This window comes from Phoca vitulina, unplaced genomic scaffold, assembly GCF_004348235.1.
Source record: "Phoca vitulina isolate PV1807 unplaced genomic scaffold, GSC_HSeal_1.0 scaffold12, whole genome shotgun sequence".
Classification (NCBI taxonomy): Eukaryota; Metazoa; Chordata; class Mammalia; order Carnivora; family Phocidae; genus Phoca; species Phoca vitulina.
Window position 1 is genome coordinate 45599788 of NW_022589715.1, and position 16268 is coordinate 45616055.

Below are 16268 nucleotides of genomic sequence, written 5' to 3' on the forward strand. Positions count from 1 at the left end.
CAGACCACAAAACAAGTCTTAATAAATTTAAGAGGATTGAAATCATATCAGGCATCTTTTCCAACCACAGTAGTATGAAACTAGAAAATTAATTATACAAAAAGACTGGCGAATTCATGAATTTGTGGATATTAAAACAGTATGCTGCTGAACAACCAGTGGATCAAAGGAGAAATAAAAAAATACCTTGAAACAAATGAAAATGGAAATATGACAAATTTATGGGATGCAGCAAGAGCAGTTCAAAGAGGGAAGTTTGTGGCAATAAATGCCTACCTCAAGAAACGAGAAGTCCAGGGGCACCTGGGTGGCTCAGTCGTTAAGCATCTGCCTTCAGCTCAGGTCATGATCCCAGGGTCCTGGGATCGAGCCCCCGCATCGGGCTCCCTGCTCAGCGGGAAGCCTGCTTCTCCCTCTCCCACTCCCCCTGCTTGTGTCCCTCTCTTGCTGTCTCTCTCTCTGTCAAAAAATAAATAAAATCTTCAAAAAAAAAAAAAGTCTAAAACAACTTTATACCTCAAGGAACTGAAAAAACAACAGATGAAGCCCAAAGTTAGTACAAGGAAGGAAATAACAAAGATTAGAGTAGAAATTAATAAAATAGAGACTAAAAAGACAATAGAAAAGATTAAGGAAACTAAGAACTGGTTCTTTGAAAAGATAAAATTGACAGATTTTTAGCTAGACTCACAAGACACAAGGAGAGAGGGCTCAAAATCAGAAATGAAAGAGGAAATATTACAACTGATAGCATACAAATACAAAGGATTAGAAGAGATTTTCTTGTTATAAGGATTGGAAGAGATTAGAATATACAGTTACTTGCCAACAAATTGGACAACCCTAGAAGAAATGGATAAATTCCTAGAAATATACAACCTACCAAGACTGAATCATGATAAAGTAGAAAATCTGAACAGATGAATTACTAGTAAGGAGGTTGAATCAGTAATCAAAAAACTCCCAACAAGGGCCTTCACTCACTTGCTTCTCGGTGCCTGCTCCCGGTGGCCCTGAGGGCGTGTGGGCCAGAGGCGGCCCCAAAGAGTCGGAGGCGGAGGGGAAGCAGGTGTGCAAGTCTAAGTGTCGTGGCGGCACACTCTTAGGCGAGAATTGGGAGGAGGAGGAGGAGACTGCAAGGATAGGCCCAGGAGCAATGGCGTCCAAAGAGGAACAAGCAGTAAAAAAATCTCAACATGGAGAATGCCAAACAGGAAAATGAAAAAAAGGATGAAAAGGAGCAAGTTGCTAATAAAGGAGAGCCCTTGGCCCTCCCTTTGGAAGCTGGTGAATATTGTGTGCCTAGAGTAAATCATAGGTGGTTCTGTGTTAGGCAGCCCATCCTGCAGTATAGGTGGGACATGATTCAGAGGCTTGGAGAACCACAGGCAAGGATGAGAGAGGAGAATATGGAAAGAATTGGGGAAGAGATGAGACAGCTGAGGGAAAAGCAATTCAGTCATAGTCTGTGGGCAGTTAGCACTGACCCTCCTCACCATGACCATCGTGATGAGTTTTGCCTTATGCCTTGAATCTTGATGTTTTCTCTGAACCTGCTTCCTGAACTTAATGTTCTCAATGTACCTCTGTTGTAAACCTTTTGGTGTTACATGTCTCTTGTGGGTCTCCTATGACCAGCTTCTAATTGAATGTTGTATTTTGACCCAGAATGTAAGATTCTGTCAGCAGGGGAGTTTTACCCTATTGCATGGCAAGATGTTCATTATATATTGTGAAGTTAATAAAGCAGTTTAAAAGAAAAAAAACTCCCAACAAAAGCTCAGAATCAGACTGTTCCACTGGTGAATTCTTCTAAACATTCAAGGAATTAATGGTTGCTCTGTTTCACCAGTAATTCACGTCATGCGTGGCACATTCATTCATTTAGTCTTCATTTATTCAGCAAATATTTGTTGAACATACTTTATGTCAGGCAGTTTATTTAATTTTTTTAAAGATTTATTTTTTATTTGAGAGCATGGGGCGTGGGGGGAGGCTGCAGAGGGAAAGAATCTCAAGCAGACTCCCCACTGAGAGCACAGAACCTGAAGTGGGGCTCCACTCAGGGCTGGATTTCACTACCCTGACATCATGACTTGAGCCGAAATCAAGAGTTGGACATTTAATCTGCTGAGCCACCCAGGCGCCCCTGTCAGTCCATTTAGAATGAGGTGGTCTAAATTTTTTCTTTTGAAATGAAGTCCTGTTTGAGTTTTCAGTAAGTTTTTATAGTATCAAAGAAGTGCTTCTAAAAATTATTATTCAGTGGTCAACATATAAATATATTTTCTTTGACCAGTCTTAGATAATCCCTATAGTTGATGTTGTGGTAGAAGTTTAGCAGAAGTGTATGTATGTGTATAAATAATAACTGAATACATTAATGGAAGTATATAAGGGTATCTTGAATAATTATATTTTTTAAAGTTTGTAAGTATATAATTAGAAACACCTGATTATAGCAAGTCATGCTTTTAAAAAGCAGTGTTTTATTATGACTTTATTTCTGGACTCCCTACCTTAGAATATTTAAGAAAAAAATTTAAGTAAAATATTTAAGTTTTAAATAAAATATTTAAGTTAAAAAACATTTAAAATGAATTTTATTTTCATTTCAGTTTATTCATTGGATTTTTTTAGTAGTTGGAAAAGCTGTGGTAGTTCCCAACTGTGTTAGAAACAGTTGTCAAGTGTGGTTCTTTACAACGTGAGACTGGGAGCTGTTTCTAAACACACAGTTACTAGCACAGATTTGCTTAAGTTTCCAATCTGATCTGTGGCTATGGGTAAGTAATGTGGAATATATATAATATTTGTGGGTGAAAAAAATTACTGTAAATTAAATTCCATAAACTCTAACTTCAGGTTACTGTATAACCTAAAGGACTTTGAACCTCAGCCAAGCAGTAGTATAGTTTTTTGTAAGCCTTTAAAATAGTTAAGTGCATAAAAATTAAGATGTTCTTCTAGCTTCAGAATATATAGACTTAAGTCTCTTCTTTTGTTGAAACGAATCCTAATACAAATTTTCAGTCATATTTAATACCAAGGATTTCAAAGATTATTTTTTAGTTAAAGAAGTGTGCTTATTTTCCAGACAGCTTTACTTAAACCTTGGCTCCTATTAATAGTGAAGACTCTGGTATATTTGTATAGGGTTTACAGTAAAATCTAAAAATTACAAAATGAAAATTAATGTGTGTGTGTGTATAGCATCCTTTTAAATTGTATGGTACTATTTATCTTTTAGAGCACTGAAAAGGGTTTTTTGTTGTTGTTTTTAAGATTTTACTTTTGAGTAACTCTGTACCCAACGTGGGGCTCAAACTCACAACCCTGAGATTAAGAGTTATGTAAGGTCTACCGACTGAGCCAGCCAGGGGCCCTAGAGCACAGATAAGGTCTTAATAAAAGTGTGTGTGTGTGTGTGTGTGTGTGTGTGTGTGTCACTGATTTTTTAAAATATAGCTACTAGAATATTAAAAATTAAACTAAATATTACATATGTAGGGGTGCCTGGCTGGCTCAGCTGGAAGAGCATGTAACTCTTTTTTCTTTCATATATATGTGTGTGTGTGTGTGTGTGTGTTTCAAAGAGTATTTATTTTACTTTTAATTTTATTTATTTGTCAGTAGAGCAAGCGAGCACAAGCAGAGGTGGGGCAGAGGGAGAAGCAGGCTCCCTGCTCAGCAAGGAGCCCGATGCGGGACTCATTCCCGGACCCTGAGATCATGACCTGAGCCAAAGGCAGACACTTAACCGACTGAGCCACCCAGGCATCCTGAAAAGCATGTGACACTTGATCTCAGGGTTATGAGTTCCAGCCCTACATTGGGTGTAGAGATCACTAAAATAATAAATAACTTTAAAAAATTACATATATGGATCACATTCTGTTTCTACTTAGACATCGCTGGCTGAGTATTTCCTAACTGAAAATTATGTTTTCTGTAAGTTATGGTTGAAATTGAGCATTTTTGGCATTGAGAATTATTTTTTTTATTAGTCTTAGATTACAGCTTGCTAAATATAGGCATTCTAATATTAGATGTAAAGTGAAACTATAAAGTTAAAAAAAATTTAACAAAATGTTATTTTGAGGGCTTGCTTTTAGACTGTTGTTAGAACAAACCAATAACTAATATTTTATGATTTCTTGATTCTTGGATTGGAGCTAGTTTTAGGCAGTTACATTAACTATTCATTTTATTCATTGTCTCGTTTATTTATTTAACAATTTTTTTTTTGTTTGCTTCATATGTGCCAAATCTATCTTGGGGGAATGCTTCTCCATAATTTTAGGAGGGAACAAAAAATAATGGATGTGCATGTTAAATAAGTTCATGGAGATGGAGGTAAAAAGAAATGAAGCAGTTCCTGTCCAGGTTTTTGTTTTATGTAAAGTAGTATGTAAGATCATCATAGTTCACCACTAGTGATGGTTTCTAGGAAAAATTCCTTGAATTGAATAAAACTAAAGTGTTCTCCATAGATGTGAATCAACATTTATTGAGTACTTACTGGACAACAAAGTAGAAACTGAGGAAGTATATAAACAAGAGGCCTTGGGGCACCCGAGTGGCTTAGTCGGTTAAGCATTCAACTCTTGATTTTGGCTCAGGTCATGATATCAGGGTCCTGGGATTGAGCCCTGTGTAGAGCCCCATGCCGGACTCCATGTTCAGCTTGAGATTCTCTCCATCTCCCTCTGCCCCTCCTTTGCTCGCTCTCTCTCAAATAAATAAATCTTAAAAAAAAAAAAAAAAAAAAAGACGCCTTGCCCTCAGAGCTTATATTTTTGTTAGGAAAATATGGCATAAAACAAAAAAGTAAATAACAACATAAGGCAGCTATGACATATATGGTCCTTATCCAGTACTGCAGATTCTTATACAATTCTACAGGAATTCCAAAAATGAAGAGAACACTAATGACTAGAGTGTTGTTTTTTAAATCCTTCTTCTTTGCTTATTATAATAGTGGCCAAGTGATCTTTTCAGAATGACCCCTTTTTAAATACCTTCTAGCACTGTAACTTATTCTCAGAACAGTCAGTGGTAACTTATTATGAGGACTATGTAGAAATTTAGCACAGATTCTTTACCTCAGCACAAGTAAGAATTTAATACATTTCTTCTAGAACTGAGCTTTGAGTGCTTTAGAACAGGACAGTGTTTACAAATGGGAAGTTGAGGTTACGATGGCATTACACAATTCAAATTATGTAGCTTCATGTATTTGTTTGGTGTGAACTTCAGGTTGCAGCTGAGTTAACTAACACCTTTTCTTTCCATTAGTACCTCTGAATTCCTTACTTTTCAGTCTTTAATATTTGTTGTGTTCACGGTGAGAAGGAAAGGATTCCGGGCTGGGTGGGTGAGGTGTAGGTGTCTGTAATAATAAGATCTATAGATTTTAAATAGGAATGGGAGTGGGGTGAGAGAGAGGGTTGTATAGGATGAAAAGTTTTGAGAATGTACTTCTGAGTGTTAAAGAAACTGGTACGAGCATTATAAACCAAGCTGCTAGAGATATCATCCCCACATGCATACACACTACAAATATACGGAAATGTAGTTTGGGTCATTTTGTTTCCATTTTTAAGTGATGGATTTGAAGAGCCACTGCCCTGGCTCCACAGTGGGCTTATGTGATCCAAATGAAACCCACATTTTTCCTACCATTTCACTGTGTCTCCTACTCTTCAGTCCTTGCCAAAAAAATCTCACAACCCAGCAAAACCAAACCAAACCAACAAAAATCCTGAAGAAGTGGACTTCGTGAAAGAAAACGAAGACCACACGTCAGTTAGGATGCTGCCTCTCCAGGATTCAAGTTTTCCGGGATCCATTCTGGAGCAGAGACAGTTGAGCGTTTAAGTCCTACACCAAAGAAATGATCTATCTTAAAAGATTAGGGGAAAGGGTTGATGTTTACTTTTGAGGGAATCTTGATTTCTTTTTATTCATTTAAATTTAAATCCCAAGTGAACAAACTCAACATCTCATGAATAGTTATTCTTAAACATTAAAAAAAATAATAATAAAATTCCTGATTCACAGCTGAAAAAAAAAAAAAAATACGGAAATGTAACACAAAACAAGAGCAAAACTGTAAGTGTATAGCTAAGCTCTAAAGAAGGAAAGAAGAGAAGGAAACCAGAAATGAGAGAAGTCAAATCAAAGCAGTAAGTGGGAGTTAGTGCTGCTGCATAAAATAGCACAGGGACCTTTTGGTCCTGGGATATATCTCCTAAGGGATCTGGGGTGGAATTTGGTGTGTATATGGGGATGGGAGATATGTGGCCTTGGACCTTTTCAAAATGGAACTAGCACTAAGACCCAGGCCTATGGCCTAGAACCCACAGCTTCCGAAATTGTGCAGAAATTTTAAATGACCAGTGATAATCTAAAAAAGAATATAAAGGGACGCCTGGGTGGCTCAGTTGGTTAAGTGGCTGCCTTTGGCTCAGGTCATGATCCTAGGGTCCTGGGATCGAGTCCCACATCAGGCTCCTTGCTCAAGGTGGAGCCTGCTTCCCCTCTGCTTGCCTCTCCCCCTGCTTGTGTTCTCTGTCTCTCTCTCTGACAAATAAATAAAATCTTTAAAATATATATATAAAAGAATATAAAGTAAGCATGTATAAAATTTTAAAAGGATAAAAAAACGGAGATGAGGCATGGTGATGTAATAGGCCTATTTAAAAAAGAAACAGTGGGGCGCCTGGGTGGCTCAGTCGTTAGGCGTCTGCCTTCGGCTCAGGTCATGATCCCAGGGTCCTGGGATTGAGCCCCACATCGGGCTCCCTGCTCAGCCGGAAGCCTGCTTCTCCCTCTCCCAAACCCCCTGCTTGTGTTTCCTCTCTCGCTGTCTCTCTGTCAAATAAATAAACAAAAATCTTTTAAAAAATAAAATAAAAAAGAAACAGACTTGAAAAAGAAAAACAAATCAACTTTCAGAAATTAAAAATAAAATAATGGAGGGGCACCTGGCTGGCTCAGTTGGTAGAGCATGCAACTCTTGATCTCAGGTGTGAGTTCAAGCCCCACGTTGGGTGTAGAGATTACTTAAAATCTTTTTTTAAAATTACGTATATATGTGTATATATATAAATGGAGATATATATATATATATGGAGATATATTGCCTTGAGATGGGTTAAATAGCAAATTAGATGTCATTGCTTTGGCTGAAAAGGAAAGAAAATCTAGAGGCACCTGGCTGGCTCAGTTGGTGGAGCATGCGACTCTTGATCCAAGGTTCTAGGTTCGAGCCCCATGTTGGGTGTAGGGATTACTTAGGAATAAAATATTTTAAAATTTTTCTTTATTTTTTAAAAGATTTTATTTATTTGTCAGAGCGAGAGCACAAGGAGGGGGAGTGGCCGGCAGAGGGAGAAGCAGGCTCTCCACTGAGCAAGGAGCCCGATGCAGGACTCGATCCCAGGACCTTGGGATCATGACCTGAGCCAAAGGCAGACACTTAACCAACTGAGCCACCCAGGCGTCCCTAAGACTTTTTAAAAAGGAAAGTAAATCTAGCAACACATGGTTAAGAACTAAATCTAGAATGTAGTCCAAAAGTAAAAAGTTGAAAATACAAGGTTGAAAAAATTCTAGGCTGACATAAAACACAACAAAAAGCTGTTAGGAAAATATTATCAGGCAAAAATAGATTTATTTAATTTATTTTTTTATTAGAGAGAGAGAGCAGGAGCAGAGGGAGATAGAGAATCTCAAGCAGGCTCCACACACAGCATGGAGCCCAACTCGGGGCTCAGTCTCACAACCGCTATATCATGACCTGAGCTGAAACCAGGAGTCTGACGCAATTGACTAAGCCATCCAGGTGGCCCTCAGGCAAAAATAGATTTTTAAGGCAAAGCTTATTAAGGATAAAGAGAACCATTGCATAATGATGAAATAATTCACCAAGAGGAAGTAATAATCTTGAACCTGTATGTCCAGATAACATTATCTTAAAGTATACAAAGCAAAACTTTACATACTACAAATAAAGGACTACCTATAGATACAGTGAGGGATTTTCACACATTTCATTCAGAAGCTCATAAATCAGATCATCACTACCACCATCCCCAACAAAAGTAAACACATAAATTATGTGAACAACAGAGTTAAACGATCTTTTAGATGTGTTTAAACTTTAAAAAATAGAATGTAGATGTTCCCTTCAAGCACACACAAAACGTTTTTAGAAATTAACCACATATTAAACTACAAAGGGATGACATCAAAAATAGGCATACCACATTGGCAACAGTATGGTTCCTAGAAAACTTGCTTGGTTTTCCAAGTTTCATTTGAAAATGATGTTAATAGAATAGTATTTAAATGAAATAATAGCAAAAACATTGAACGCTCAAATGAGCCAGGCACACTGCTGTTTTGCATGTGTTATTCTATTTAAATCCCTTCAGTAGCCCTGTGAACTATAAGATACTATTATCTTTAGTAGATGAGAGAAGTTAGGCTTAAAAATGTTAATTTGGGGCGCCTGGGTGGCTCAGTTGGTTAAGCGACTGCCTTCAGCTCAGGTCATGATCCCGGGGTCCTGGGATCGAGCCCTGCATTGGGCTCCCTGCTTGGCGGGAAGCCTGCTTCTCCCTCTCCCACTCCCCCTGCTTGTGTTCCCTCTCTCGTGCTCTCTCTCTCTCTGTGTCAAATAAATAAATAAATAAAATCTTTAAAAAATAAATAAGAATGTTAATTTGCCCAAGGTCTGCTGTTTGAAAAACCTCTTTTTTTTAATATTCCACTGCTTCAAACCCCACCTTTTAAAAAACATCTTTGTTATTGTAAAATAATAGCCAGGTAGAGAAACTCATATAAAACAGACATATAGGTTATTGAATTATTATTAAGGCATTGAATTATTATTAAAGTTGGGTATTTTAATACCAATAGGTCAAGGAATAGAACTTTGCTGGCCACTGCAATACCCTTTTATGTGCCCTGTTCCAATTATAATCCTTTTCCTTCACCAACAAAAAGCATTTTTATGATAATTTTTTGGCTTTTTCTTTATAATTTTAATAACAAAGTGTACATTCTTAAGCAGTATGCTTTAGATTTGCTTATTTCTTCCCTCCTGTTTTTCCCATGCAATTTATTTGTTGAGGAAACTGTTAAAAGTTTGACCATTTAGAGTTTCTTACAGGATTGATCAGATTCAGATTAGGTGTTTTGGCAAAACTTGGTGGGTGCTATTGTGTTCTTTCATCAGGAGATCTATTATGTCTGGTTGTTTCTCTTTTTCTGATATTAGGAACTAGATACTCAGTGGTTAAATCCATTAACTCTAGAGATTGCAAATTTTTATTATTTCTTCATTTATTAGTGAGTATTTGTTTCTCTAGAGAAACTTCCTCTCAGCCAATACTTGATTATCTGGTGTTCAGTTTATGTAAGAGAGGAAGAATAAATGTTTATTTCCTGTTATTTACCAGTTTTCAAAATGATGACTTGGTTTTCACTAGCATCTTTCAAAATAACCTTTTTTTTTTTTTTTTTTTTTAAGATTTTTTATTTATTTGACAGAACGAGACAGCGAGAGAGGGAACACAAGCAGGGGGAGTGGGAGAGGGAGAAGCAGGCTTCCTTCTGAGCAGAGAGCCCGATGTCGGGCTGGATCCCAGGACTCTGGGATCATGACCTGAGCTGAAGGCAGACACTTAACGACTGAGCCATCCAGGCGCCCCGAAAATAACCTTTTTAAAAAACAATTTTTTTTAAGTATCATTACTCATGGATTTAAATATATTTTTTTCAGTTCATTCATTTTTTTAAATTTTTTTATTGTTATGTTAATGCCCATACATTACATCATTAGTTTTAGATATAGTGTTCCATGATTCATTGTTTGTTCATAACACCCAGTGCTCCATGCAGAACGTGCCCTCCTCAATACCCCATCACCAGGCTAACCCATCCTCCCACCCCCCTCCCCTCTAGAACCCTCAGTTTGTTTTTCAGAGTCCATCGTCTCTCATGTTTCTTCTCCCCCTCCGATTTCCCCCCCTTCATTCTTCCCCTCCTGCTACATTCTTCTTCTTTTTTTCTTTCTTAACATATATTGCATTATTTGTTTCAGAGGTACAGATCTGAGATTCAATAGTCTTGCACAATTCACAGCGCTTACCAGAGCACCTGCCCTCCCCAGTGTCCATCACCCAGTCACCCCATCCCTCCCACCCCCCCTCCCACTCCAGCAACCCTCAGTTTGTTTCCTGAGATCAGTTCATTCATTCTTTTTTTTTTTTTTTTTTTAGATTTTATTTATTTATTTGACAGAGAGAGACACAGCGAGAGAGGGAACACAAGCAGGGGGAGTGGGAGAGGGAGAAGCAGGCTTCCCGCTGAGCAGGGAGCCCAATGTGGGACTCGATCCCGGGACTCCAGGATCATGACCTGAGCCGAAGGCAGTCGCTTAACCAACTGAGCCACCCAGGCGCCCCAGTTCATTCATTCTTAATGGATGCTCAAATTGTCCCATCTTTGGCCACTAGAAGCCTCTTCAAGTTAGCTCCCTGCCATCATGAAGTTTACATATTTTAGTAAATATATGTATTTATAAGCATATTTATATAGCCTCAAAACATACATACACTAAACACATTGTTCTGTATATTTGGGGTTTTCATACTTAACTATATATTTGCAATAGTTTATCAGTCTGTATAGAACTGCTTTATATTTTGTAGTGACCACATAATAGTCTGTTGTATAGCTGCATCATAGTTTAATAGTTACTGATGAATATTTTGATTGTTACCCTGCAGTATTATAAACAGTACTACAGCAGGTATCTTGGTACATAGTACTTTGCCCACATGTGTGAATATATAATTACAGAATCAATTCCCAGAAATGGAATTGCTAAGTAATAATAGCTATTGCCAAATTGCTGTCCTTAAAGCAATTAGGAACTTCCCCCCCACATACTATCCTTTGATGATACTAGCGTGTGATCGCACTTTTTGATCTTTGATAATCTGCTACATAAAAAATCTCATTGTAGTTTTTATTAGCATTTAAACTTAATTCTGAGTTGTCTGTTCGTATCCTTGGCCTGATTTTCTATTGAATTGTTCATCTTTTCCATACTGATTTGTAGGCATGCAGATATAATAAGGAAATTAGCCTTCTGTGACATGTACTGCAAATATATTTTCCTTACTGTGTTGCTCCTTTAATTATGTTTATAGTGTTCATTTTCTCAGCAGAATTTTAAAACTTTTTATATATTAATCAAATCTATTAGCTTTTTTTTTTTAAACAATTCATACTTAGAGAAGAGTTAAAAGTACAATACAAGGAGGGTTTTTTCCCTCTGATTGCCCTTCAGAAGTTGCCGGTCTCTTGTCCTGCCACCTTCTAATACCTTAGTATTTCCTACAAAAAAAGATATTCTCCTAAATCACTGTACTACAGCTATTTAAAAACAGAAAATTAACATTGACACATTATTACCTTCTAATCCTTTGACACTCCCCCCCCTTCAAGTTTCACTAATTGTCCTAATAGTAACCTTTTAGCAAAAGGATCCAGTTCAGAACCATATGTTGCATTTAGTTGCTGTATCTTTTCTATGTCCTTCATCCTGGAACATTTCCTTAGACTTGCTTGACTTTCATGACTTTGACAATTTTGAAGATTATTAAAACAAACTAGAACAAATTTGCATTTGTCTGAAGTTTCTTCAAATTAGATTTAGGTTATGTATCTTTATCATAGAAGTGATGCTGGCTTCCATTACTCTGTTTAATTATTTGATAAATCTGATGAATCCCTCTACTATATGCAACCAGTCTTCCAGTTCCACCATCCCTTCTTCTGTGTGATGTCCTTCTCTTCCTACTCTTGCTCTGACTCTCCATTTTAGGCCACCCTCCCACCCACCCCCCAAACTTCCTTCTTACCCTTCTTGAGCTCCAGCACTTCATGCCACAGTTTGAGTCTATGCACTGTCTGCATAGATACCCTTTTCATCCTACTTGATGATACCCTTCACTGAGCTGTACCTCACCATGGACACCCTCCTCACCCTGCTTGGATTCTGACACCTCTTGCAAGACTACAGACTGTAACCATTGTGGTAGTAAGTCTTCCATTCCCTTCATCAAGTGAACATGCTCCTCACCTTTTTTTAAATGCCTTCCAAAATTGGTTATAGCTGTTTTCCACTTTAACATTATAAAAAAATAATTTTCATTTTGTGATTTGATTTTTTTGTATTTAAATATATGTTCTGGGGCACCTGGGTGGCTCAGTCAGTTGAGTGGCTGATCTTTTTATTTCAGCGGCTGACTTGATTTCAGCTCAGGTCATGATCTTGGCGTCCTAGGATCCAGCCCTGAGTCGGGCTCCACGCTCAGCAGGGAGTCTGCTTCAGGATTCTCTCTCTCCCTCTGCCCCTCCCCCTGCTCACTCACTCTCTCTCAAATAAATAAATCTTTCAAAAAAAAAAAAATATATATATATATATATGTTCTACTTTGAAATTTATTGTGAAGTAAGAAATGAAGTCCAACATTTCTTTCAGATGTTTATCCAGTTTGCTGGAATTTTATTTATTTGACAGCACAAGCAGGGGAAGAAGGAGAGGGAGAAGCAGGCTCACCACTGAATAGGGAGCCCGATAGACAGCCGAGGGTCTTGATTCCAGGACCCTGGGATCATGACCTGAGCCGAAGGCAGCCACTTACCGACTGAGCCACGGGCGCCCCCCAGTTGGCTGGAATTTTATATAAAAGTTGTATCTAGGGACACCTGGGTGGTTCATTTGGTTAAGCATCTACCTTCAGCTCAGGTCATGATCCCAGGGTCCTGGGATAGAGCCCCACATCGGGCTCCCTGCTCAGCGGGGAGCCTACCACTCCCCCTGCTCGTTCTCTCCTCCTGTCTCTCCCTCTCTCTCAAAGAAAAAAAAAAGTTATCTACCTCCTCTCCTCCTAAAAACTGTATGAAGTTCTTAAAAGTATATTGTTTCCAAGAGCTTTAAAAAAAAAAAAAATGGGTGTCATTTTTCATGTTGCTTTTGTTTATAACAGATGATGATGTACCTGCAGATATGGTTGCTGAAGAATCAGGTCCTGGTGCACAAAATAGTCCATACCAACTTCGTAGAAAAACTCTTTTGCCAAAAAGAACAGCGTGTCCTACAAAGAGCAGTATGGAGGTAAATTAAAAGTAACTGCTTCTCTTTTTGTAGTGAAAGAATTGTTAGAAACAGAAAGGGAAATATCACCATTTTTTTTGAAGTAATGATTATATATGGTAAAAATATTTGCTTAATTAGTTTTCATTTTGTTTTTGAAGGGTGCCTCAACTTCAACTACAGAAAACTTTGGTCATCGTGCAAAACGCGCAAGAGTATCTGGAAAATCACAAGATCTGTCAGGTATTTCCTTTGAGAAAACTATAAGAGATAGGGTTAAATCTTTTTAATTTTGTTTGATACCAAAAAATTAAAAATTAAATACAGTTTAATGGTGCATTTGGGATTGAGAAGGTGATATTATAGAATAAGCATGAGAACCCTGAGCTCTCACTCTTTTGACTTTAATTGTTGTATAAAAATACATTTTATGTATTTAACCAGTTTCTGAAATGGTACGTAACAGCTAAAAGAAAGAATACTTAAGTCAGGACAAAAGAAGGTAAATGTGTGTGTCATCTATCAAAGCAAAATGCTTATAAAATGATTGTTAACAAAACTATTCATTAGATAAAATGAAAATTATGCTCTTTAAATAGTGAAAAACTTCTTGCTAGCACAGCAAATAGATTGTTTATATTCTGTTTGCTAATCTCTTTACAGCAGCACCTGCTGAACAGTATCTTCAGGAGAAACTACCAGATGAAGTGGTTCTAAAAATCTTCTCTTACTTGCTGGAACAGGATCTTTGTAGAGCAGCTTGTGTGTGTAAACGCTTCAGTGAGCTCGCTAATGATCCAATTTTATGGTAAGTGAAAATTTATTTATTATCTTGAAATATATTATTTGCCACCCCAAATGCTAAAAAGATGGTAGGGAAGTTGAAGTGCGAGTTGATAGTTACAATTAAATAGTTGGAACAAAATTAGAATGCTTATAAATTCCAAGTTACCTATTTATCAAAAATGTAGGTTGTTGGTCCGAGTGGTATTTATAAAATAATAAATGAAGTACTTTCTCTGCTACTTACCAGTTAATAGCAACTGAGTGATTATGGGAAATGTTTTTCATTTAAATTTAAGCTTTTTAGAAACAGAACTATGTCTAATTTAAACAGGTAATTCAGTCGGATAGTTTAATGTGAAAGTAGATTTTGATACATCACTTTTGGAAAATAGTTTGACAGTTGTATTCATGAACCTTAAAATATGCATGCCCTTTGACCCACGTAATTCCACTTCTGGAAATTTTTTTGCCTTATGTACAGATTTTTCATAATAGCGCAGTTAACTGTGGGGGGGAAATTAGAAATAATCTAAATGTCCAGCAATAAGGGAATGTACTAACAATGTAATGTCTACTTGAAGGGTGGTGATAAAGGCATTTAACAGTGATTTTTACAGAGTTGTTAACAACATGGGAAAATGCTGTGTTCTAGAAAAGTTTTTGAAAAGAGCAGAATGCAAAATATTAGGTGCTATATAATCACAACTATAATAAATGAAACTATCTGTAGATAAAAAGACTGGAAGGAAACACTGCTTTGTACAGGAAGTGATAATAGTTACTATGACTACATTTCTGAGGTTTGATGGTTTTTGGTAATAGGATGTAAATGAACTGAAGATATACGAAGAGTTAAGTTCAGAGTATTTTATTGAAAGCCATCCTTTTAATAATAACTGTATGAGGCTTTTACAGTAAGGGTGGCCTTTTTTCCCCCTAAACAAATTTTGAAGAATTGACACTCTTTATTTGGGGAGGTGGACTATTTTTTATACATAGTTACATTGTTTTTAGCCAAAAATGTTTTTGAAGGATCAGGTAATTTTTTTAGTTGTTTAAAGGACTTTTTATGAAGAAATCTTTCATTCCTTTCCTCCTACAGGAAACGATTATACATGGAAGTTTTCGAATACACTCGCCCTATGATGCATCCTGAACCTGGCAAATTCTACCAGATTAATCCAGAAGAATATGAACACCCAAATCCTTGGAAAGAGAGTTTCCAGCAGTTGGTATGAAGTATAAACGGAAAATATTGATTTATATTCATAAATAAAAGTTTCTTTTTAAAGAATTAATTCAAACTCAGGAATAGGTGTCAAGCCAATGAATATATTTATCACTCAACAAAATGTTCAGTTCTTTTCACTACTGACATATTTATTAATAATTTAAACAGTGGCAGTAAGTATCAGTAGCCTGAGAGCAGTTATACTTTTTATGGGTTTGTTTGAACCTTTTCTTAAATTATTAGTGTTCAGTAGTTTTAATTTTTATATGGTTCTTTATGAGTGGTTCTCAGCTGGGGTGATTTTGCTCCACAGGGGACATTTGGCAATGTCTGGAGACATTTTTGGTTGTCACAGCTGGAGAAGAGGATTCTACTGGTATCTAGTGGGTAGAGGCCAGGGATGCTGCTAAACATCTTAACAATGATGCACAGGACAGCCCCCACAACAAAGAATTACTGTCCCAAAATATCAGTAGTGCTGAGATTAACAAATTTTGTCCTTTCTTACTGGATATTAGTGAGTCACAAGCTGTTTCAGATTTTACATTGCCCTGTGCAACAGAAAATTAGTTGGAATAATTGATAATTGTTTTCGATATTTAATAAAAAATATACAGTATTTAGAATATGTTTACATTAGTAGTCAATGTTTGTTTCTGGTTTTTTTTTGTTTTGTTTTTTGTTGTTTTGTTTTTTGACATTTTAGTATAAAGGTGCACATGTAAAGCCAGGATTTGCTGAACATTTCTACAGTAATCCTGCAAGATATAAAGGAAGAGAAAATATGTTGGTATGTTTGATTTGTATTTTTATAAGACTTAAAATGGTAATCTTTCAGTTCTGTACTGACACTTTTATTTTTTTCTAGTATTATGATACAATTGAAGATGCCCTTGGTGGGGTACAAGAAGCTCATTTTGATGGACTTATTTTTGTTCATTCTGGAATATACACTGATGAGTGGATATATATTGAATCTCCAATCACCATGATTGGTGCAGGTATTCTGAAATGCATTGTCATTAAAATTTTAATGTATTATTTACATGATGGGTTTCTTTTTTTTTTTTT

General features: G+C 36.8%; 1 protein-coding gene and 1 pseudogene across 3 annotated transcripts in view; both read left to right on the forward strand.

Moving 5' to 3' along the window:
* FBXO11 (F-box protein 11) overlaps window positions 1-16268 on the forward strand; it is an 86510-nt gene that overhangs the window by 48745 nt on the left and 21497 nt on the right. For both annotated transcript variants that reach the window (XM_032411023.1, XM_032411024.1), the window contains exons 2-7: window positions 13074-13201; window positions 13342-13423; window positions 13844-13988; window positions 15069-15198; window positions 15904-15987; window positions 16066-16198. In XM_032411023.1, coding sequence (XP_032266914.1) covers window positions 13074-13201; window positions 13342-13423; window positions 13844-13988; window positions 15069-15198; window positions 15904-15987; window positions 16066-16198 — 702 coding nt within the window. The remainder of the gene's footprint in view (window positions 1-13073; window positions 13202-13341; window positions 13424-13843; window positions 13989-15068; window positions 15199-15903; window positions 15988-16065; window positions 16199-16268) is intronic.
* Window positions 894-1766, forward strand: LOC116636316 (annotated as a pseudogene). Its single transcript, XR_004300320.1, has one exon. The product of XR_004300320.1 is annotated as a protein BEX1-like (transcript).